We start from the raw sequence: 24484 nt of genomic DNA on the forward strand, positions 1-24484 counted from the left end.
TTGTCAGAACCACCTCTCATGGTCTTATTTTACTTTCATTATATGTTGATGATATGATAACTACCAGTGATGATGTTAATTTAATTGATGATTTTAAATTACAATTAACTAAACAGTTTAAGATGAAGGATTTATGTATTCTTTGCTACTTCTCGAGGATTGAAGTTGTCTAGTATCCTAAAGGCTATCTTCTTTCTCCATTTAAGTATATTACCAACATCATTAAACAAGCGTCTTTCTGATACTAAATAAGCAAATAGTCCTCTTGAAATAAATGTGAAATATGCTCCATCTGATAATGTTACTCTACCAATTCCCACCTTGTATCACACTTTGGTTGGCGACAATGTACCTTGTGATTCCCAGACTTGATATTACTTATGTTATTCATAACCTCAGTCCATTTCTGTCTCTCCCACTATAGTACGTTGGGCAGTTATTCTTCGTATTCTTGGCACTACTACAAAACGCGTAAACAACAAACGTCATGGTCACCACGGTTCTTCACTACACCGTGGTGACATCTCTAAAATTGGGCGCTACCATATTTTTTTATTTTTGATTAAAAATTAATTGTATATAAAAACGGTTGAGCAACCAACCGTGGTAAAACCATAAAGCTTTCATGGGTTCGAACCTCAGCGCCATCATATATATTATTCCTTTAATGTTAAGGCGCGTCTTTTCTTTTTTATTTATTTATATAAAAAACTTAAAGAGATATGACTACGGTTGGTACATTTCACTGTTGTGATATATATAATAAACAAATACTTATCAATACGGCTGGTAGATAACTGTTGTGAAATAATTTACCCATATATAAGTGAATGAACTCACTTATTGACAGTAGCGCCGTTTCCTTCACATTGAAACCCTAGCACCCATTTTTTCTCTTATTCTTCGCCATTAGCCGTGAATCTTGTGCTTCATACGTTAAGGTATTCTTCTTCTTACATCTTATTGTTGGGTAGTTCCTCATTATCTCGTTTGTTGCATGTTGTTTTTGTTGATTAATTGTTCTTATTTTTTTAGATTCGTCTTCATTACCTTAACAAAGACCATACTTTGGCTATGATGCATATTGTTTGTGTAGCTATAGAAAAAGTACAAGAAGCATGAAGCTATGATGGAAACTTCGTCCATCTTGTAATCCTTCTTCATAGCTTCACAAACAAGATGGTTTTCATACTCTGTTGACAAATAAGGTTGTGTTTTCACATGTTGATAACTTTCATGGTTATTGTAGGACTCAACAAGAACACCACATTTTAGTTAATGAAGAAACAACAGCGGCAACAAACTTCATCTAGTTTGAGATACAATGAGAAGAAATATAAGAAGTATGAAGCTATTGTGTAAGTTTCTTCCTCCTTATATTTCTTCTTCATTGCTTCACAAACTAGATAAACTTTAGAATTGATTCTTGTTCCACGATTAGTTTCAATAAAAGGTGCATGCGTCCTAAAAATTTATAATATATCTTTTTTATTGCTCACAAATTTATAATATCTGGTTCTGTTGTATGATGTTGTTTGAGCTTATTATATTCTATGTATGATGTTGTTTGAGTTTATTATATTCTATGTAGATTGTTAGCTTCATTTAAATTGACATAGATACTATAATCTGAAAATTAAATTTTTGAAAACCAACTTATTAATTTTCAGATTATAGACTTCTTCATCAATTAGAAAGCTTGTATTTCTTTAGTGAGGTGTATGGAAAACAAGCAATCTACATATTATATAATAAACTCTGGGCACTTTTCACAACGGTTATATATTGTAACTGTGTCAAAGGTCATTTATGAATTACATAATTTGTGCTGATGGGTTTCGAACCCAGTACCTATGTATAAGTGTCATAACGATTTATAAGTATAACCGTTGTGATAAGTGGCACGCTCCCTGCCTTTCAATAATGGTTTCCAGACCGTGATAGAAACAACAAACTTACAACCACACCCTACTTAGCAACGATATGACCCGCGTGATGGTACTTCTTTTCCAACCATTGTGAAAGGAGTTTTCCGTAGTAGTGTGGTTATCTTCAAGGAACCCATTTTTAGAGCCTATTATTTGCCTCATTGTATTCGTTGGAGTTACGTGCTTGTTCATACGTTGATTGAGTTGTTGACTCCAGTAATCGTAAGTGTACCACATGTTTTTGTATCTTGGAGACTCTCTTATTTATTGGAAAAGTAAGAAATAAGATATTGTGTCCCGCTCTTCTATAAAAGATTAGTATTTTGCTATGACATTCACCACTACTAAAATAGTTTGGTTTCATTAGCTACTTTAAGATATGAGGGTCACTCTTTTTTAACCAATTTCAGTTGTGATAACAAAAGTGCCATTCAAATTGCTCACAACTCAATATTTCATAAACACACTCGTCAGTGTGTTTAGTGTCGCGGCCGGCAAAATTAACAGAGTCGCCATCGATATTTATTTGTTCCTAAAGAACGGGTAAAACGTCGAATAAAACCTATAAAGAAAATGGAATGGTCATCGCAACCATATCGGGTTCGGGAGTCGGTTACGCGAGGGGAAGGTATTAGCACCCCTCGCGCCCGTTGTACTCAACGGGACCCATTTAATTAGTTATGTGTTTGAGTGTTATCGTGAATCATTTGCTATCTTCTAATTAGTGAGCGAGAAAAAAATAAAAGACGGGTTTTTGTTTTTTAGTTTATTGGGCTCGCCAAGACATCACGTCTTGTGCCTACGTATTCCCTCGTGCAATGGGAAAGTCAGAGCTCCGTAGTTCGGGGTAAAAAAACCACGGGTTTGTTGGTTGATTTTAGAAGAATGATGCGTTAGACATTTCGAACGTTTGAACTTCGACTTGTTTGCTCGTCTGAGAGGCTAAGTCTATGTGTTCGTTCTTCGTGTCGAAAGGGCTAAGGCACATTCATTTTGAAAAGGTTTTCGAAAATTTACGCAAGGGCGAAAAAGAAGTTTGATAAGTTTGAAGTTATTTTTTATGTGGGTGACAAGTATTAGATCACAAGTCTAGAACAACAAACGATCCAATTACGAGGAATCGGAGGAACAAAATGTGTTCAACCAATCGTTTTCATCCTAAAAGTTTTCTTTATGAAAATGGTGAGGTGAAACATGGTTCACTTATTAGATTTTTATTATGCATGGAAGGAGAAATATTAGACCACAAGTCTGAAACAACAAACGGTCTAATACTTGAAATTGGAGGAGCAAGCAGTGCTCAACCAATTTTTTCACACCATATTTATCATGAAAATATTTTGAAAATACAACTCGACGCTTTTTATTATAAAAATGTTTTAATTGAAAAAGAAAAATCCTATTATTATAAGTTAAAACAAAACTTAAAAATAATAATAATAATTAATAACACTAACACAAATAATTAAAGAGAGAATAAAAAAAAATTAATGGAAAAATATGTAACTAAATAATAGCTAGATCTAAACTAATTTTGAATTAAAATAAAACTAAACCTAAGTCACTTTATTGTTCACGTACAGTATGGGGATGTATTCTTCATATGTTTCAATTATGCACTAAAACTACATACACATTTCAATCACACACTAAAGCCACATGCATGTTTCATAGTTACCTTGTTATAATAAGACACATATTTTGACTACACACAACATTAAAAGGAAACTCACAGAGGCAAACAAAGAAAACACCCGTAAATTAAAAATGCAAGGAAAGAGAAACCGGTGAAGGGGTGGAACCTGGTCGGTGGTAATTATGGCGAGGGATTAGCAACATACGTAGCCGTGGAGGAAAGCACCAGGAAGAAGATATCGGATCTACGGTGATGAGACAATTTCGCAAAGGGGCTTCATGGTGTTGGCTGTTGTTTTATGACCGGATTTGCGTGCTAACTTCGATGACGGTGCAATGGTCGTCGCACAAGCTGTTGGATGCGGAGGAATTACTTTCCAGAATCGAAACAAGGAGGTGTATACAATGGTAAATTTTCCGGTTTAGATCTTGTTTCAGAAGGCTTCTTTTTCATCTCTGCATTGGTTCTTCAGCATGAGTAACTTTCAACCTTCTTGTGTTTCCACTATCCTTCTTATTTGTTATTATCTTTAACTATCTTTTGTGTTGCTGAGACAAAGTTTGGCTTTTGTGGTAAGTGAGTATTATGTGTGTAGAATGGTGGAATATCTCGGTTGGTGTGAGGGTGTTATACGGTGGATCTTATTGCGGTGGTGCAAGCAGTGGCTCTCTTCCTTTTTTGAATGAAACATGCTGTTATATAGTGATGGTAGTAAGACTCAGTACGTGTGATAGGGTTTGAGAAAGTTTAGGAGTGAACTTGACTGAGAAATTGTGGAGAGTGACGTTGGGATTGAAGTGGACTAGAAAGCCGTTGTATTGAGGAAATCGTGGAATGGTGGGCTGACTAGAAAATTGTGAGACTGCTGAGTTTTAACACGTGAGAGAGTGAGGGTCATCATGGAAAGTGTTTGATTTGCTCAATTAAGAGTTTAAAACTAATTAAAACCAATTAATTAAATAAATTTTAATGATTTGGTCAATTAAGGGTTTAAAACTAATTAAAATCAATTAATTAAATAAATTTTAATGATTTGTTCAATTAAGAGTTTAAAACTAATTAAAACCAATTAATTAAATAAAATTCAAACTAATTCAAACAACCAAAATAAAATCAATTGAAAATTAGATTTAATTTAATTAGACAGTTTAATGTAAAAAACAAAAATAAAATGACACAAAATGAATAAATATTGAGCGCGATATTGCTCGAAAAATTAAAATGAATGCACTAAAATCATCAACACGAAATATACTTTCGGAAGACAGACAGTTTTGATTAAATTTTATAATAAAAATACCTAGTTAAACATGCCCTGACAGGTAAAAATGTAACCGTAAAAAGAATCAAAAAATTAAAAATGAACCTGCCAGGTTGAACTACGCGACCCGTAGATTAATAAAACTGCCATTTGCAAGCTTGATTTATAAATTTGTGTCCACTAATTTTACGTACATTTGAGAATTAGTTCAATCAATCTGTCTATAAATCCCAAAATTTATTCTGGTTGACCTTTTAGGCATTATGCGAGATGAAATGCATGCTATGATATGCGTATGAAGCGAACGTCTGGTAAATGAATGGACTTATATATCGAGGGGCAAAATTGGGGTATGACAGCTGCCCCTATTTAAATATCTTTAACTAGATGATTTGAAGAGAACTGTCTTCGAATTGTCGGGTAAAAGATAGTTTAAATACTAACATACCCAAATTTTGCCCTCGTATGCAATGAGTATGAAGACGCTATGCAAAATTTTGGGGAACCAAGATTCATTTGCTCTTGACTAGCATGAATTTTTCCAAAGTTGACAGATCATCGCCCTACCGTGTATTGTAGACGGCAAATTGCAACAAACATGAAAATATCTCTACTAGGGATAGAAAAATTATGTTCAGTGCTCTTGACTAACATAGATAATCTTAATGTTGATAAAACCTCGCCCTTCTGACGAATTGCAGAGTGGAATGCACAAAAAATAGTCTTTGATATGTTGATAAATCCTCGCCCCTCTAACGAATTGTAGAAGTGAATTTCAACATACAACAGATAAATGTTGGCAGATCCTCGCACTGCTAGCATCGACTAACAGTGGGTCACCACAAACATGTAAAACATGTTAATATAAGCTTTGATGTTAACAAACCTCGCCCCTCTGACGAATTGCAGAAGTGGAATGCCCCCAAAAGCAGTCTTCGATGTTGGTAAATCCTCGCCCCTCTGACGAATTGCAGAAGTGAATTCCAACACGGAAAATAGTAACAGATCCTCGCTCTACTAGCAATTAGCTAACAATGGACTGTACTAAATGTGCTTTACATTGACCAATCCTCGCTCCCCTGACGAATTGCAGAAGTGGAACGCAATAAAAGCGAATAAAGGTTGACAAATCCTCGCCCTGCTAAAAATTTGGATAACAGTGGATTGCAACGGAGTTAATGTTGATAAATCCTTGCCCTGTCAGCATCTGTTGACAGTAGATCACAACAAACATGTAAATAGCTTCACTAGAGAAAACTTTGTTGAAGGTAATATCTTCATATGGAAATTATCTTAACACCCTTTTGTGGAGATAGATTTTGTTGAAGTGAGAAACTCACTGGGGAAATAAACACACCAGAGGCTTGCTGGGGATTAACTGAGAACAACTCAAGAAATATGATCTATAGAGGGCTCTTGCGACTAAGACTTGCTGGAGAGATTGTTGTCTGAAAGATTCTGAAAAGATCTTGTTGAGAATAACAATACTGAGGATACCGCTTTGGTAATCCTATTGAAATAGGCTCACTTGGAGAGCAATTAAAGCTTCACTAGAGAAAACTTCAAAAGAAACTCTGTGGGGAAACATCACTGGGGAAACCCGAGCAGATGTTCCGTTGACACAAGAGTTCACTAAGAGAATATCAATCACCTTGTTGGGGAAGAAACTTGATTTAAGAATCGACTCCAATACTGATTGATTTTTGAACAAGAATTCAACTTGTACTGGAGAAAGAACTAAGTCTTCCATTTGAGAAATATTCTTCAAAAACCTGATCCTGTTAAGGATAACAACTGAACTCCCTTGAGGTCACTGAACCTTGGCTGAGGTTGTGAATGATATGCTTTGAGCATGATATGCTTAAGTGAAATGACATGATGAATGCATGACAATGATTTATGTGATTATTTATATAATGTGTGCTAACTGAGACTTAGACTTTGAAGGATGAACTACCATATGAGAATTGACTTTAAAGAAAAATACCAGACGAGAACTGGATTTCAATTGACAGTCATATGAGAACTGTCTGCCAGGAAAGAACTGTATTTGAATTAATTGTTAGAAGAGAACTGACTACCATGAGAACTGGATTTAAATTAATAATCAGACGAGAACTGACTACCAGGCGAGTACTAGATTTAAATTAACGGTCAGACGAGAACTGACTACCAGGAGAGAACTGGATCTAAATTAACAGTCAGACGAGAACTGACTACCAGGCGAGAACTGAATTTAAATTAACAGTCAGACGAGAACTGACTACCAGGCGAGAACTGGATTTTAATTAACAGTTAGACGAGAACTGACTACCAGGAGAGAACTGGATCTAAATTAATAGTCAGGCGAGAACTGACTACTAGGCGAGAATTGGATTTTAATTAACAGTCAGACGAGAACTGACTACCATGCGAGAATTGGATCTAAATTAATAGTCAGGCGAGAACTGACTACTAGGCGAGAACTGAATTTAAATTAACAGTCAGACGAGAACTGACTACCAGGCGAGAACTGGATTTTAATTAACAGTTAGACGAGAACTGACTACCAGGCGAGAACTGGATTTTAATTAACGGTCAGACGAGAACTGACTACTAGGAAGGAACTGGTAAAAAAAATTAATTTCCTGACGAGATTTGGATTTGAAAAAAAAGACTTCCATACGGGAACTGGACTTTGAGATACCAAATAAGGTTGAATTTTTTTACATATGTGTGACTACATGATGCACAAGATGCGATGCATGATATGACGATTGATGACAATGCTTGAAGATACTTTGACTATTTGAATAATCAAGAAAAAAAAGTTTTTGTAACAAATTTCTCATCAAGAAGATGTTGTGCTAGGATAATTCCAGACACTCATTTTGAACTCAAAGGTTGCCGATGTCTGACAGAAATTCTCTTAAGCAGCTTGAAGGTATAGAGAAGACTTGTTTGTCTGTACTATACCCCAATCTGCGGGGTCTCTGAGGAATTTTGTCTCGAACGGACATTTATAAACAATGTACAGTAATCAGACATTGAGATGACTTGCCCCAGTATCTCGGATTTCAATGCAGGATGCCCCTTATTAATTTATCCTTGAAGAGATTTTACTGTATCTCGACGTGATTGCCCCAGATTGACTTAACCTTAGAACAACCTGCCCCAAACTGACTGATATTGTGGACGATGCCCCTGAATGCATAATTTTTTGGAAGAATTGAATCCATATAACAGTGGATTCAAATGCTTTGCCCCATATTGGTTCCTTTAAGAATGGTCGAAATCCTTGCTGATTGTTCATTGTTGGAACTTCCTTGATGCTAAGTGCTGACTTGCAGTTAACATTCGTTTATTAAAAATGGTAATTTTAATGCAATGTTTATGCAAATTTCGAAATCAACATCACTATTAAAAGGAAGGCGAAAAGACAACAGTGAATGGGTCACTGGTTTTTTTTAAAGTGTGAAAGATGAAGTGATAATCAAGACAGATGGTTTAGCAAATATCTTTAGGAGTCAGGTTAACGAAACCGTGCTGATTATACTTTCGAAATAAACCTTGCTTCAATTAGGTCTTTTGAAGGTTGTAACGTGGTCTGGTTCACGGTTTACAAAACAAATGATATAGGCTCAAATTTTGATATTAACCCACCCCATTCTTCGTGATATTCTCCAGTCCTATATTCAGTTAATAGACACATACATTCAACTTCCAATAGGATTTGCAAATAATGATGTGATGGTTTAAAAACCAATGATCTCTGAGGTGGCAGTCACTATTCTGGATTTGGAAGTCACACAATCTTGTTCAATGATCTTTATATTTTTTTTGTTTTGTTTTCGTATCCCCAACTTTTGCCTGGAAAGTTTATTTTGAGCTTTCAATCCAGCGGGATGCCCTAATTTTTGCCTAAGTCGCTTTTCAAGGGTGTCGACTTAGCGGGATTTTTCTTTGATTTTTATTTAGAACAACTTGTATGACATTTGTTCACTTGATTTTTGTTGAAAGAATTATGACTGACATGTTTTGATGGTTCAAGAGAAATAAATGTTGCAAGCTTTGGGATTTTCACTAGTTCTTCGACGTTGTATGCAAAGAGAGGAAGAGGTTGAACCTCTAATGGGATATTTTCCCTTGAAATTTGAATGCATCGCCCTATTAACTGAACACTTACCCTGCCCCTGGTTAAAATTATTGGTTTTCATATAGAAAGAAACATCAACTTCTAGGCTCAAAGGGGTTGACGAGGGATTATCTTCCTTATATCTCCCGTGTTTGGGAAGTTGAGACAATGCCTTACATCATCAGCAAAGTTTTATTCAAAAGTATATATTCAACAATTTTGGGTATTCGTTTTCATCATTCTCCTTCTAATTTTTGCTTAAACAAAATTTTGATAAAGACAAGTGAAATGGGAGAAATTTTTTTTATATATAATTTTATGAATAATGAATATGTATAGAGTGAATACGAATGGATTGATTCAAATGCATGCCCATTTCATTAATATTACCATTTAAGAACAACAAACTTAAAAGCAAATAGTACATTAACAAACAAAGAAATTGAAAATGAAAATGATAAAGTTGTCATAAGGATTATCAGCTTTGAGGATGAGCTCTCCTTCTTGATTATTCCACTTCAGGAGGTTCTTCTTGCAGTCTTGGCGCTCACTCGAGTATGGGGTTGCCATTCATCAACAAGTTTCCTCCTTGAAGGGTCAGGTACTTCTGGTCGATCAACTTTTGAACTTTGGCTTTGTAGGCATTGCAGTTCTCAGTTGAGTGTCCTACTGTTCCAGCGTGATATCCACATTGCGCATTGAAATCGTACTCAGGTGGAAATGATTTTGGTGGCTTAAGAAACTTGGGAAACACCAACGAGCTTCGAACCAAATGTGGCAGAAGTTGACTATAGGTCATAGGAATTGGATCCAAAGGAGAATTCCTTCTTTCTAGATTATTTCGAGGCTCACACCGATTCTGATATCCACTGCCTTGGGCTTGCTGATTTACATAAGGAACAACTTGTGGTTGTTGGAACTGAGGATTAAGAAGCAGTGGTTGTTGGCATTGAATACCTGCTACATACGGATGTTGATCATAAGATATATGAGGTGGAGCTTGCAGAGCTTCCCAAATTGCATCAGTTTCTTCCTCCCCATCCTTTTGGGAATCACTAAAGCATTCCTTCTCACTAGTATGGCTACTCAAGGCACCTTGGAGTTTTCCATTTTTGAGACCGCTTTCGATGCGTTCTCCAATTATCATTAGGTCAAAGAAGCCTAATGACGCACAACTGATCATCTTTTCAAAGTATGGGTCTTGCAGGGTACCCAAAAACATATCAACCAGCTCCCTATCAAGTATTGGTGGTCGAACACGAGCAGCTAACTCTCTCCATCTCTGAGTGTACTCCTTAAACGACTCGTTACTCTTTTGAGAGAGACATTGCAATTGTGTACGGCTAGGAGCAATATCAATATTATACTCATAATGCTTTAGGAATGCCATAGCCAAATCTTTCCAGGTGTGTACATCATTTCTTTTCAGTTGCGTATACCATTCTAATGACGCTCCACTGAGACTATCTTGAAAACAGTGGATTAGAAACTTGTCATAATGAGCGTACGCGGCCATCTTCCGAATAAACATCGTCAAATGAGTTTTTGGACAACTAAACCCTTTATATTTCTCAAATTTAGGCATCTTGAACTTTGGCGGGATTACGATGTCTGACACTAAGCACATGTCAATAGCATCCAGACCATGAGTGTCTTTTCCTTCTAGGGCTCTTATTTGTTCTTCCATGACACGACACATTTGAATAACTTCGGTATCCTGAGGAGCTCTGGTGTTAATCATTGGGTTTGTCTGTGCACATTGAGACATTTTAGAAGCATGAGGAGGTGGTATATGCGTATCGGGAATAGTGGAGTGTCCTTGATTTGTAGGGATCTGATTAGATACAGCGGTGTGCACTGGATGAGGTTGGATAGGATCATCCATTTCAGGAGGAGAATCGTATATTGGATTGTTCACCACAGTAAAGCCAGATGTAGGATCAACATTCTCTATGACAGGATGTTGGACATTGTTCTTTGACAAAGCTAGTAGAGCTTCCAACATTTGGCCCACCTTATGGTTCATAGCATCTATGTCCTCTCTCAGCACGACTTGATTTTGTTCAAGTTGCTCCATTGTCCTTCTGTAGTTACCACGGGTTCTCTACGAGTATCGGGAATCAGCTAACAAGTTATGGACAAGAGGTGACATGAGTTTTTTGTGTGGAGGAATATGAGATGCATAGTGGTGCATGCAAAAATGTAATGTAATGCTTTATGCACAGTTACATGTAATGGTACGAGGTAACAACAAAATAACCTAATTGGGTAGGCCTCCTATAAGGGATAGTTATATGTTTTGTTTACCCATAACACCCACTCACAAAGGTTAGCTCTAGGGATTTTGGATAACTGGGTCTCAGAGTCACGGATCCCCTTTTGAAAATATCATCATCAGCGTGAATAACGTACGAGTTAACGATATTTTCAAAAGCGTATCTCTGAGCAATGGTTTGCGCGCCTACCTGACGAGACAATGAAGTCCAACAGGTCGATACTACGCCACCATCCATTTCAGGGTATTCTAAAGGTCTCTTAGAGTTATGGATCCTTTTTACAGAAATTGATGTCAACGTACTAACATACGAGACAACAACCTCCTTAAAAGGATCAACTCTAAGCTGGGTTTTCGTATCGACCCAAGAGACACTGAAGTCCAATGGATCTTTACTACGCAACCGCCATCTTATCTTAGGTGTTTACTCGAAGCCTGGGTAGTGGGCTTTTCTCACAATTTATCATAATCCAAAAAATTCCCAACACAATATATAATATATAAAGCATAAAGAGATAGTAAGGAATGGAATAAAAAAAATAAGCAAGAATATAAACACCAACAAGAAAGCAAAATAAAAAAAATAAAGTACTCAAACACACAAAGAACTAAACTAGGGTGGACTCGCTTTAGGACAATCTCCCCAGCAGAGTCGCCAGCTGTCGCGGCCGGCAAAATTAACAGAGTCGCCATCGATATTTATTTGTTCCTAAAGAACGGGTAAAACGTCGAATAAAACCTATAAAGAAAATGGAATGGTCATCGCAACCATATCGGGTTCGGGAGTCGGTTACGCGAGGGGAAGGTATTAGCACCCCTCGCGCCCGTTGTACTCAACGGGACCCATTTAATTAGTTATGTGTTTGAGTGTTATCGTGAATCATTTGCTATCTTCTAATTAGTGAGCGAGAAAAAAATAAAAGACGGGTTTTTGTTTTTTAGTTTATTGGGCTCGCCAAGACATCACGTCTTGTGCCTACGTATTCCCTCGTGCAATGGGAAAGTCAGAGCTCCGTAGTTCGGGGTAAAAAAACCACGGGTTTGTTGGTTGATTTTAGAAGAATGATGCGTTAGACATTTCGAACGTTTGAACTTCGACTTGTTTGCTCGTCTGAGAGGCTAAGTCTATGTGTTCGTTCTTCGTGTCGAAAGGGCTAAGGCACATTCATTTTGAAAAGGTTTTCGAAAATTTACGCAAGGGCGAAAAAGAAGTTTGATAAGTTTGAAGTTATTTTTTATGTGGGTGACAAGTATTAGATCACAAGTCTAGAACAACAAACGATCCAATTACGAGGAATCGGAGGAACAAAATGTGTTCAACCAATCGTTTTCATCCTAAAAGTTTTCTTTATGAAAATGGTGAGGTGAAACATGGTTCACTTATTAGATTTTTATTATGCATGGAAGGAGAAATATTAGACCACAAGTCTGAAACAACAAACGGTCTAATACTTGAAATTGGAGGAGCAAGCAGTGCTCAACCAATTTTTTCACACCATATTTATCATGAAAATATTTTGAAAATACAACTCGACGCTTTTTATTATAAAAATGTTTTAATTGAAAAAGAAAAATCCTATTATTATAAGTTAAAACAAAACTTAAAAATAATAATAATAATTAATAACACTAACACAAATAATTAAAGAGAGAATAAAAAAAAATTAATGGAAAAATATGTAACTAAATAATAGCTAGATCTAAACTAATTTTGAATTAAAATAAAACTAAACCTAAGTCACTTTATTGTTCACGTACAGTATGGGGATGTATTCTTCATATGTTTCAATTATGCACTAAAACTACATACACATTTCAATCACACACTAAAGCCACATGCATGTTTCATAGTTACCTTGTTATAATAAGACACATATTTTGACTACACACAACATTAAAAGGAAACTCACAGAGGCAAACAAAGAAAACACCCGTAAATTAAAAATGCAAGGAAAGAGAAACCGGTGAAGGGGTGGAACCTGGTCGGTGGTAATTATGGCGAGGGATTAGCAACATACGTAGCCGTGGAGGAAAGCACCAGGAAGAAGATATCGGATCTACGGTGATGAGACAATTTCGCAAAGGGGCTTCATGGTGTTGGCTGTTGTTTTATGACCGGATTTGCGTGCTAACTTCGATGACGGTGCAATGGTCGTCGCACAAGCTGTTGGATGCGGAGGAATTACTTTCCAGAATCGAAACAAGGAGGTGTATACAATGGTAAATTTTCCGGTTTAGATCTTGTTTCAGAAGGCTTCTTTTTCATCTCTGCATTGGTTCTTCAGCATGAGTAACTTTCAACCTTCTTGTGTTTCCACTATCCTTCTTATTTGTTATTATCTTTAACTATCTTTTGTGTTGCTGAGACAAAGTTTGGCTTTTGTGGTAAGTGAGTATTATGTGTGTAGAATGGTGGAATATCTCGGTTGGTGTGAGGGTGTTATACGGTGGATCTTATTGCGGTGGTGCAAGCAGTGGCTCTCTTCCTTTTTTGAATGAAACATGCTGTTATATAGTGATGGTAGTAAGACTCAGTACGTGTGATAGGGTTTGAGAAAGTTTAGGAGTGAACTTGACTGAGAAATTGTGGAGAGTGACGTTGGGATTGAAGTGGACTAGAAAGCCGTTGTATTGAGGAAATCGTGGAATGGTGGGCTGACTAGAAAATTGTGAGACTGCTGAGTTTTAACACGTGAGAGAGTGAGGGTCATCATGGAAAGTGTTTGATTTGCTCAATTAAGAGTTTAAAACTAATTAAAACCAATTAATTAAATAAATTTTAATGATTTGGTCAATTAAGGGTTTAAAACTAATTAAAATCAATTAATTAAATAAATTTTAATGATTTGTTCAATTAAGAGTTTAAAACTAATTAAAACCAATTAATTAAATAAAATTCAAACTAATTCAAACAACCAAAATAAAATCAATTGAAAATTAGATTTAATTTAATTAGACAGTTTAATGTAAAAAACAAAAATAAAATGACACAAAATGAATAAATATTGAGCGCGATATTGCTCGAAAAATTAAAATGAATGCACTAAAATCATCAACACGAAATATACTTTCGGAAGACAGACAGTTTTGATTAAATTTTATAATAAAAATACCTAGTTAAACATGCCCTGACAGGTAAAAATGTAACCGTAAAAAGAATCAAAAAATTAAAAATGAACCTGCCAGGTTGAACTACGCGACCCGTAGATTAATAAAACTGCCATTTGCAAGCTTGATTTATAAATTTGTGTCCACTAATTTTACGTACATTTGAGAATTAGTTCAATCAATCTGTCTATAAATCCCAAAATTTATTCTGGTTGACCTTTTAGGCATTATGCGAGATGAAATGCATGCTATGATATGCGTATGAAGCGAACGTCTGGTAAATGAATGGACTTATATATCGAGGGGCAAAATTGGGGTATGACATTTAGCATAGAGCAATTACTCTACCGTTCCTCTCTTCCTCTTTGGAGATTGCAAATTGCTGACACAATTATGTTTCTTGACTGATAAACAGTCGATGTTTTCTATTAATGCATCATGAATTTGAGTGAAGATATTAAATAATAATATTATTATATTATTAAGATAGTTTAGTCTTTTTCAATTATTTAATATTTATAATTTATTGTAATCTTTATTCTATATATTTTTGTCATTACAATGGAAATTCGAAAATCTTTTATCTTTTGTTTACGATAATCACTAAAAATTCATATATATATATATATATATATATATATATATATATATATATATATATATATATATATATATATATATATATATATATATATATATATATATATATAACTTGAGTACGAGAATACGAATCTTAATGACTAACTCTAATCTAACAATATCGCCTAAGATTTAAGACAGAAACTTATTTTCATCAATGTATGCTTTTTAAAAAGACAAGTGATGTGAGATTCAATGGACAACAAGAAATTTGAGTGAAAAAACTTCAATTCTATACTAAATTTTTCACATTGATTATAACTCATCATTACAAAATGATCGTTTCTAAGTTACTAATATGTGTAAGTTTTTATATAATCATTTCAAACCTTATCTTTATAATAGACGATAAATAAATTTTATTTTCAATACTCATTCAAGTAATACCATTAAATTACATTTAGTGCATGAATATGTAAACCTCCATAAAAAAAATCCTTTCTCGAACCTCTCATAGTAATTTATTTAACAAAAATAATTTATTAACCGTATTCATTGAATGGTCAGAATATGTCTCTTCCATGTATAAAAATACAACCGTACTTGTTCATCTCATTCCAGCCAGACTCACTTGGATATTTCTCACCTTTGTGCTATTTTTCCTTTTCAGCGCTTAGCCGCTTACTTCCATTTTCACCCCCCATTTTTACCCACTTAGTACATCAAAACACACTCTGATTTTCCTGAAACCATCAGTAATATTGCCGTTATCTTACCCTTTCAAACCAAAACTTGTACGGTTACAACGACCCACAGCCCCCACACCACACACCACTGCATAATATCACAATTCATGGTTTTTTTCATTTTCGGATAAAAACACAGACACTGTTTTTGTTACTGTTTATTTTCAAATTTTCTTCCTCTATGAACTTTCCTTGAGATTTTCAACCTTTTTTTCTGCCCCCACATTTCATACCCCTCTCACTTTTTCCGTACCTTCTGTCACTCAACTTGTGCGCTCCCTCATTCCTTCCACTGCATTTTTTTCTCTCTTCTCTTTGTTTTCTTTTTCTTTCCTTTTTTACTTCACACTTTCCTTCAAACTCTTCTTCCTTTCAAATTTCATATAACTAGTTTTTGTAATTTTTGTTTTGTCTCTCTTTTTCTAGTATTTATTAAGACGTGTCTATCTCTCTCCCTTTGCTTTCCACTTTCTCTTTATTCTCTTCTTAATTCCTTCCCCCAAACGAATTTCTCTCTCTTTTCTTCCCTTTTTCCCTCTCCACTTTTCATCACTTCAAATGCTAATAACCCCAAAAAACTGATACACTAAATCAAAACCTTAACACACCTTCATCCTCATTCCTCAACATGACTCTATCACCAACAAAGAAACACACTCACCGCATCAACCTCACCAAAGAAAACACTCCCGAAAATCCATTTCCCAAAATAGTCACAATAACCTACACAGACAAAGACGCTACTGACTCCTCCAGCGACGAAGAAGAATCTTCAAAACGTAACCGAACTAAAAAGTTTGTCAACGAGATTATCATAGAGCCATGCGGTGGCCGTGGTAACACCGGCCACGGCGGTGTTGTTCCGAGGAAGAGAAACAGAACTACCACCGGTGGAAAAACAAGAGCTCCGGCGACTCGGCAAGTCACCTCCGGGCAGAAATACAGAGGAGTTAGGCAGAGGCCATGGGGAAAATGGGCGGCAGAGATAAGAGACCCGTCGCGTGGCGTGCGCGTGTGGCTTGGCACGTTTCAAACTGCTGAAGAAGCTGCTTTAGTGTACGACAACGCGGCTATTAAGCTGCGTGGTCCCGACGCGCTAACTAATTTTATAACTCCACCCGCCACGTGTCAAGTACTATCTCCCGAAATTGAAATTACTCCTCAGTTACCGTTACCGGTGAGTGACGGTTACATCTCCGGCGACGAATCTCAATCTCAAACACAAACTCAGAACGGTAAGAGTTTGTTTTCTCCTACTTCAGTTCTACAGTGTTGTTCATCTTCCGAAGAAGTAGCTGAATCCGTTTCCGTTACAAACGATAAAGAATCTGAATCACTGTTTTCGATTCCATCTGATATACTATTTGATTTCCAAGGCTCTTCACCGACGAACGATGAGTTTAACAGCTTCAACACCTTGCCGGAGAACATGTTCTACGGCGATATCGATTGTTCGGAGTATTTCAATTTCGATTTCGCTTTAGAAAGCTTGCATACGCCTAAGGATGAAGATTTTTTCCAAGATATTGATGATTTATTTGCTTCTGATGCTCTTCTTGCTCTTTAATTTTATGGATTAGTTATATAATTAACTATAATTAGTAGGATTCTCGTTGTTGTGTTGGCTTCTTAGTCTGCAAATTTTGTATCAGCGAGAAATAACTATTGTATTAAGTTTAACTAATTATTTTTCTCTCTCTTAACTTTCTTTGTTTTGTTTTGTTTTTCATATTTGCGCTGTAATAGTACATTAGTACAACAAGTAATGAATGTTCAGTCCTTTGAAGCTTTGAATTAGTGTTAACAGTTTTCTTTAATGTTTAATTATTATAATTTTAGTTGTAATTTCTTGTTGAATTTTTTTTGTTTTTGTTTATTTATCATTCTTTCTGCTGAAACTTTAGTTGGGTAAAAAAAACTGCCATTATTTAATAACTTTTAAACTTAGATAGTTTTCAATTCGTATTAACTTTTTTCATCTAAAATAAAATATTTGTCACCAAAATGGGAAGCAATTTTATTTTGGCATTCAATAGTTTTTGTAGTATGATATAAAATATCTGTATTATATAAAGGGAAATGCTAACAAGTGTCCCAGGGGCACTCTTTAATAGCTTTAAAAAGTAAGTTTTTCTTGGAAATATGCGTAATTAATGCATCGAAAATTGAAATGGTGAACTTTTGAAAAAATATTTTCTTTATTTAGAATGCTTAAAGAGTGCCCCTGGAGCACTCGTTAGCATGACCCTTATATAAATTGGACATTATGGTTGAGTACGTCCTTGAAACAAAACCCACCAAATGAAATTGGTGGGAAGTGGGAACAAAGTTATAACATATGGTAACAGCCCCACCCCACTCACGTGATAGAGTGAATAAGAGAATGAATACTAGTTGGCTCCAAAAAGTGGAGTATCTTATGCATGCTTTGTAGATATTCAAGATATTAAATCAAAATAAAATATGGGTTTGTATATCGTTGTCAATTATGGTTGACACAAACGGTTAATTATGGTTGACACAAACGGTTTTCATAGATTATAAGTCATAAAGGAAATTGATGGCTTTTTCTGATCTTTAATAATGGCGTGGCTTATTAAATCTAGATTTAAGTTTATCAAAGAAAATATATATTATTATTGGATTCAGTCCCTTTTGAAGGTGTAAACACTACAAAAATATCTTATATTTTTTGCAACGAAAATCCACAAACAATCACAAAGCTTCGGTTAATGCTCATTTCATTGAAAACATATTATAATTGAATATTTGATCAAACATTTTGATTATAAAAGGATTTAGATTAATGAAGAAAGGGAAGATGATATTGAAAAGCCACCTCCATTTAAAACTAAGAAATGACTTAGAGGATGGTTATATCATAGGAGTACATAACATATCGTGCTATAAATCAAAGAAAATAAATCAAAGAAATAACACAAATGATGAAAATGTCAACCGCACGATTTTGGTTATATTTCTTGAAACACAATAAAGAAAAAAAATATATACAAAAGCAACATACATGCAGACCTAAAACAAATTTTAAATAGATAGGTGAAAACAGTGGCGGAGCCAGAAATTTTAGACAGTCTGGGCAAAAACTTTACACAATTAATAATTCATTTGTTTTAATTTTCACACCCTATTTTTACTAATTTTGTCCCTAATTTTGCTCCAGATTTTGTCTAAAAATCAGTTATTAGATTGGGAGAGTACAAAGAAAATAGGGATTGTGCCCGGGCGCATGTCTGAGTTAGTTGGGCCTTGGAACTGCCCCTGAGTGAAAATCTCTCTTTGCATGCAACTTGTTTATACATAAGGATGTTGTTATGTTGTTGAAACAAAATTGGTTTGTACTATATCTCTAAAGTTTTGATGATAGCAAAATATTTAAAGAAAAATTGGGTGTACTAATGTATTTTCAAGTAAGCAGGAGCGTAGACTAAAATTTATAATATAAACTTAGTACTAGCACTAAAATGAACATTTAAAGAGAAGCTGAAAGATCAAGAATCTGAAAAATCAGAATCTGAGAACCTGACTCAGATGACCCAGACTCTAAAGAAGGTCAACTTCTGAAGATCACATTCTGAAGAATGTTAACCTCTGAAGGTCCAGACTCTGAAGAATCACACTCTAAAGCATGTCAATGCAAGGATCAAGAAGACTCTGATAGGTGTTATTGCGGTAAACAGCAAACAAAAGTAAGTATTTTTGTTTTATCTTCTCCACAGGGATTAGTGCGATATCAAATGTCGTTCAATAATTATTATGATTTTAAGCTTACGTTTGCATGATGTTTGAAAGTTTAAAGTTACAGAAAGTAAAACGGGCGAATGATAAACAAAGTTTAAGAGAGATATGAGAATTTTCAAGATTGAAGTTCTTCCACTGATAGAATATGCATTTTATCAATCAGTTATACACAATCTAAACATTCATCAATATCATCACGTATTGCTCACAGCAGAGTTTATGTCTAAACTTCTGATGAGGTTTCAACCTTATTGTTTAATTGACGAAGTCTCAACCTATCAGACAATATGGCAGCATTAAGAATCAATACTTCATGTGACTGTTAAACCTAAAGCTATGTCTAACATTTAGAATCTAACAGAGACTTATCTTAGATCAAGATTCGAACCGTATCTTTCAATAGCAATTCAAATCCATGGTTAAACAATGAAACAAAAATATCCTCAATATTAAATTAGGAATAGATTACAAATAACGCAATGATCAATAAAAACCTATTACATATTCATTCTCTTAATCTTAGCATATGAATAAATTTATTCATCTCTATAATCATCTATCACTCGTTAACACCGTTTATGTGTAAAGCGGCGTTGCGGGATTTACCGGTTAGAACATATGATGTCTCAATCTATTAAACAATACACAAACATTAAGATCTGATACAAAGTGAATATCAACAACCAAATCTATATCTAGAATTTAGTCATTGATAGATGATAATCTTAGGTCAATAGTTTGAAATATATTTCTTAATATTGATTCAAACCATAATAAAATATGAAAACAAAGTTTAACATCTATATTGATTCATAACTAGTTCATTATACAAAGATTAAAAGAAATACATACTACTATGGTGAAATACTTCCAATCCCAACAAGAAAAAGAATTAGCTAAGATTACTTTTGATTAGGTGGTTATGCTCAATTTCAAAAAGTGCCTTTATCCTTTTCATGCTTTCATAAAATTAACACAAATGCAAGATTAACCATAATAAAACCTAGTTAAAACAAGAATTGTTGGTCTCCCGTGCATATAGTGAACAATGGAAAGCTTCCTCACAATTGGGCTTTGTTCTAAAGTGATTCATTCATGAGACATGTAGTACAAAAGAATGAATGGTATGATATTTGTACAAATTATAAGTTTCATTCCCATACTATGGTTTAGAAAGCAATAAACATGTACCTTGACCTTGTACCAACTTTTCTATATTTTATCATTACCCAACATTTGCAAGTTGATGCATTCAAACTTGGAATACTCACTAGTTTCCTCCTGAAGTCAATAAAAAACAAGTTATGAGAACAAACTCAACTTTTTTGCTAAAACTCTTGAAATTAAACTAAACTACTAGACTTGAAATTAAATTGAACTAAACTACTATAATTTAAAATTGGGTTGCCTCCCAACAAGCGTTTGGTTAATGTCGTTAGCTCAACGCCTTTATTTAGTATAAGCTCCTTCTTGGCGCTTCCTTTTGCTTGGCTAGTTGCTCCTTCACCTGAAGCTACTCCTAACGAACACTTGAGCGAAAATTATGCAAAACAAAAATATAAACAATATAAACAAATGTACAAAGCTTTAAAATATATAAACTATTGCGATGTAATTAATATCTAAACACCATTCTCCGACAACGATGCCATTTTGTTATTGTGGTAATGTAGCGAGCAAAAGTAAGTATTTTTGTTTTATTGTCTCCACAGGGATTAGTGAGATATCTAATTTCGTTCAATAGTTACAATAATTTTAAGCTTACATTTACAAGATGTTTGAAAGTTTAAAGTTACGGAAGTAAAATGGGCGAATGATAAACAAAGTTTCGGAGAGAAATGAGAACTTGACAGGATTGGAGTTCTTCCACCAATAGAATATTCATTTTACCAATAAATCATACACAATCTAAACATTCATCAATATCATCACAAATCACTCACAACAGAGTTTATGTCTAAACTTCTGATAAGGTTTCAACCTTATTATTTATTCGATGATGTCTCAACCTATCAAACAATATGGAAATATTAAGAATCATTACTTTATGTGAATGTTAGACCTAAATCTATGTATAGCATTTAGAATCTAACAGAGACTTATCTTAGATCAAGATTCGAATCATATCTCTCAATAGCAATTCAAACCCATGGTTAAACAATGAAACAAAGATATCCTCAATATTAAATCATAAATAGATTACAAATAACACAATGATCAATAAAAACCTATTACATATGCATTCTCTTAATCTTATAATATGAACAAAGTTATTCATCTCTATAATCATTTATCACTGTTTATGTGTAAAGCGGCATTACGATTTTACCGGTTAGAATAACAGATGATGTCTCATTCTGTTAAACAATACACAAACATTAAGATCTTATACAAAGTGAATATCAACAACCAAATCTATGTCTAGAGTTTAGTCATTGATAGATGATTCAATATATTTCTTAATATTGATTCAAACCATAATAAAACATGAAAACAAAGTTTAACATCTATATTGATTCATAACTAGATCATTATACAAAGATTAAAAGAAATGGCACCTTATAGAATGTAGTTCATTATACAAAGTTTAACATCTATATTGATTCATAACTAGTTCGCTATCGATCTGATTCCCGGAACTAGTCTTGTGTCGATGGCACCTTATAGAATGTCGGCATCTGAGTTGGCTGAATTGAAGAGTCAATTAGAAGAGTTGCTGGAGAAGGAATTTATTCGTCCGAGTGTATCACCGTGGGGTGCGCCGGTGTTGTTGGTGAAGAAGAAGGAAGGGTCTATGAGGTTGTGTGTAGACTACAAACAACTGAATAAAGTTACTATCAAGAATCGGTATCCATTGTCGAGGATTGATGATTTGATGGATCAACTGGTTGGAGCAAGTGTGTTTAGTAAGATTGATTTGAGGTCTGGATATCATCAAATTCGAGTGAAGACGGACGATATTCAAAAGACTGCATTCAGAACAAGGTATGGTCATTACGAATATACTGTGATGCCATTTGGAGTTACAAACACACCTGGTGTTTTTATGGAATACATGAATAGGATTTTTCATCCTTATCTTGATAAATTTTTCGTGGTGTTTATTGACGACATTCTGATATATTCCAAAAGCAACGAAGAACATATGGAACATCTCAAAATTGCGTTAGAGTTATTAAAAGAGAAGAAGCTTTATGCCAAATTATCGAAGTGTGAATTCTGGTTAAGCGAAGTAAGTTTTCTTGGTCATGTGATTTCCAAGAATGGTATTGTCGTAGATCCGGCGAAGGTAGAAGTTGTGTCTCAATGGGAAGCTCCGAAGTCTGCTTCCGAAATTCGTAGTTTCCTGGGTCTTGCAGGTTACTATCGGAAGTTTATAGAAGGACTTTCGAAGTTAGCATTACCGTTAACTAAGTTGACTAGAAAGGGGCAAGCGTTTATTTGGGATTCGAAGTGATAAGAAGTATTTCAAGAGTTGAAGAAGAGGTTGACTAGTGCTCCTATTCTGATTTTGCTGAATCCGACGGAATCTTTTGTGGTGTATTGTGATGATTCATTAATGGGATTAGGTGGTGTACCAATGCAGAATACACAGATTGTGGCTTATGCGTCAAGACAACTCAAAGTGCATGAGAGGAATTACCCAACTCATGATTTAGAGTTGGCTGCGGTGGTCTTTGTATTGAAATTATGGAGGCATTATCTGTATGGTTAAAGGTTTGATGTGTTTAGTGATCACAAGAGTCTGAAGTATCTTTTTGATCAGAAAGAACTTAATATGAGGCAGAGAAGATGGTTGGAATTCCTTAAAGATTATGATTTTGGGCTAAATTACCATCCGGGTAAAGCGAACGTTGTTGCTGATGCTTTAAGCAGGAAGTCTTTACATATGTCTATGCTGATGGTTCGAGAATTGAATTTAATTGAGCAATTTCGAGATTTAAGTTTGGTATGTGAAGGTACTTCTTATAGTGTTAAACTAGGTATGTTAAAGTTGACGAGTGGTATCCTTAATGAGATTAGAGAGGGTCAGAAAAATGATGTTGAGTTGGTTGATAGATTGACTTCGATTAACCAAGGCAAAGGGGGTGATTTCAGAATTGACGAGAATGGTATAATGAGATTTGGACACCGTGTTTGTGTTCCTAACGTTATCGAGCTTCAGAAAAATATTCTTGAAGAAGGACACCATAGTGGGTTGAGTATTCATCCTGGTGCTACCAAGATGTATCATGATTTAAAGAAATTATTTTGGTGGCCTGAAATGAAGAAGGAAATAGTTGAGTTTGTTTATTCTTGTTTGACTTGCCAGAAGTCAAAGATCAAACATCAGAAGTCGTATGGGGCTATGCAACCTTTGTTTATTCCTGAATGGAAGTGGGATAGTATATCTATGGACTTTGTTTCTTGTTTGCCGAGAACAGCTAAGAATTGTGAAGCCATTTGGGTTATTGTGGATAGACTGACGAAGTCTGCTCACTTCATACCGATGCGAATGAATTATCCTATGGAGAAGTTGGCTCAGTTGTATATTGAGATAATAGTGAGTCTTCATGGTATTCCTTCGAGTATCGTGTCAGATAGAGATCCAAGGTTTACATCTAGGTTCTGGGAAGGTTTGCAGAAGGCTTTGGGTACTAAGTTGAGGTTGAGTTCTGCTTATCATCCGCAGACTGATGGTCAAACTGAGAGGACGATTCAATCGTTGGAAGATCTATTGCGTGCTTGTGTATTGGCAAAAGGCGGTACTTGGGATAGTTATTTACCGTTGATTGAATTTACATATAACAATAGTTACCATTCGAGTATTGGTATGGCTCCATTTGAAGCTTTGTATGGTAGAAGGTGTAGGACACCATTATGTTGGTATGAATCTGGTGAGAGTGTGGTAATTGGACCAGAGATTGTTCAAGAAACTACAAAGAAGATTAAGATGATTCAAGAGAAGATGAAGGCTTCTCAGAGTCGCCAGAAGAGCTATCATGATAAGAGGCGGAGAACACTTGAATTTCAAGAGGGAGATCATGTGTTTCTAAGAGTTACTCCTATGACTGGCGTTGGTAGAGCATTGAAGTCAA

The 24484-nt window shown here is 35.1% G+C and overlaps 2 protein-coding genes across 2 annotated transcripts; one reads left to right on the plus strand and one right to left on the minus strand.

Moving 5' to 3' along the window:
• Nucleotides 1-9486: 9486 nt before the first annotated feature.
• On the minus strand, nucleotides 9487-11016 carry LOC131650343 (uncharacterized). The gene has a single exon (XM_058920057.1). The coding sequence runs from the start codon at nucleotides 11014-11016 to the stop codon at nucleotides 9487-9489; it is 1530 nt and encodes a 509-aa protein (XP_058776040.1).
• A 4514-nt stretch (nucleotides 11017-15530) lies between these two features.
• On the plus strand, nucleotides 15531-17327 carry LOC131647081 (ethylene-responsive transcription factor CRF2-like). The gene has a single exon (XM_058916994.1). The coding sequence runs from the start codon at nucleotides 16276-16278 to the stop codon at nucleotides 17212-17214; it is 939 nt and encodes a 312-aa protein (XP_058772977.1). The 5' UTR covers nucleotides 15531-16275; the 3' UTR covers nucleotides 17215-17327.
• Nucleotides 17328-24484: the final 7157 nt, after the last annotated feature.

The sequence above is a fragment of the Vicia villosa genome, linkage group LG2, assembly GCF_029867415.1.
Source record: "Vicia villosa cultivar HV-30 ecotype Madison, WI linkage group LG2, Vvil1.0, whole genome shotgun sequence".
Lineage (NCBI taxonomy): Eukaryota > Viridiplantae > Streptophyta > Magnoliopsida > Fabales > Fabaceae > Vicia > Vicia villosa.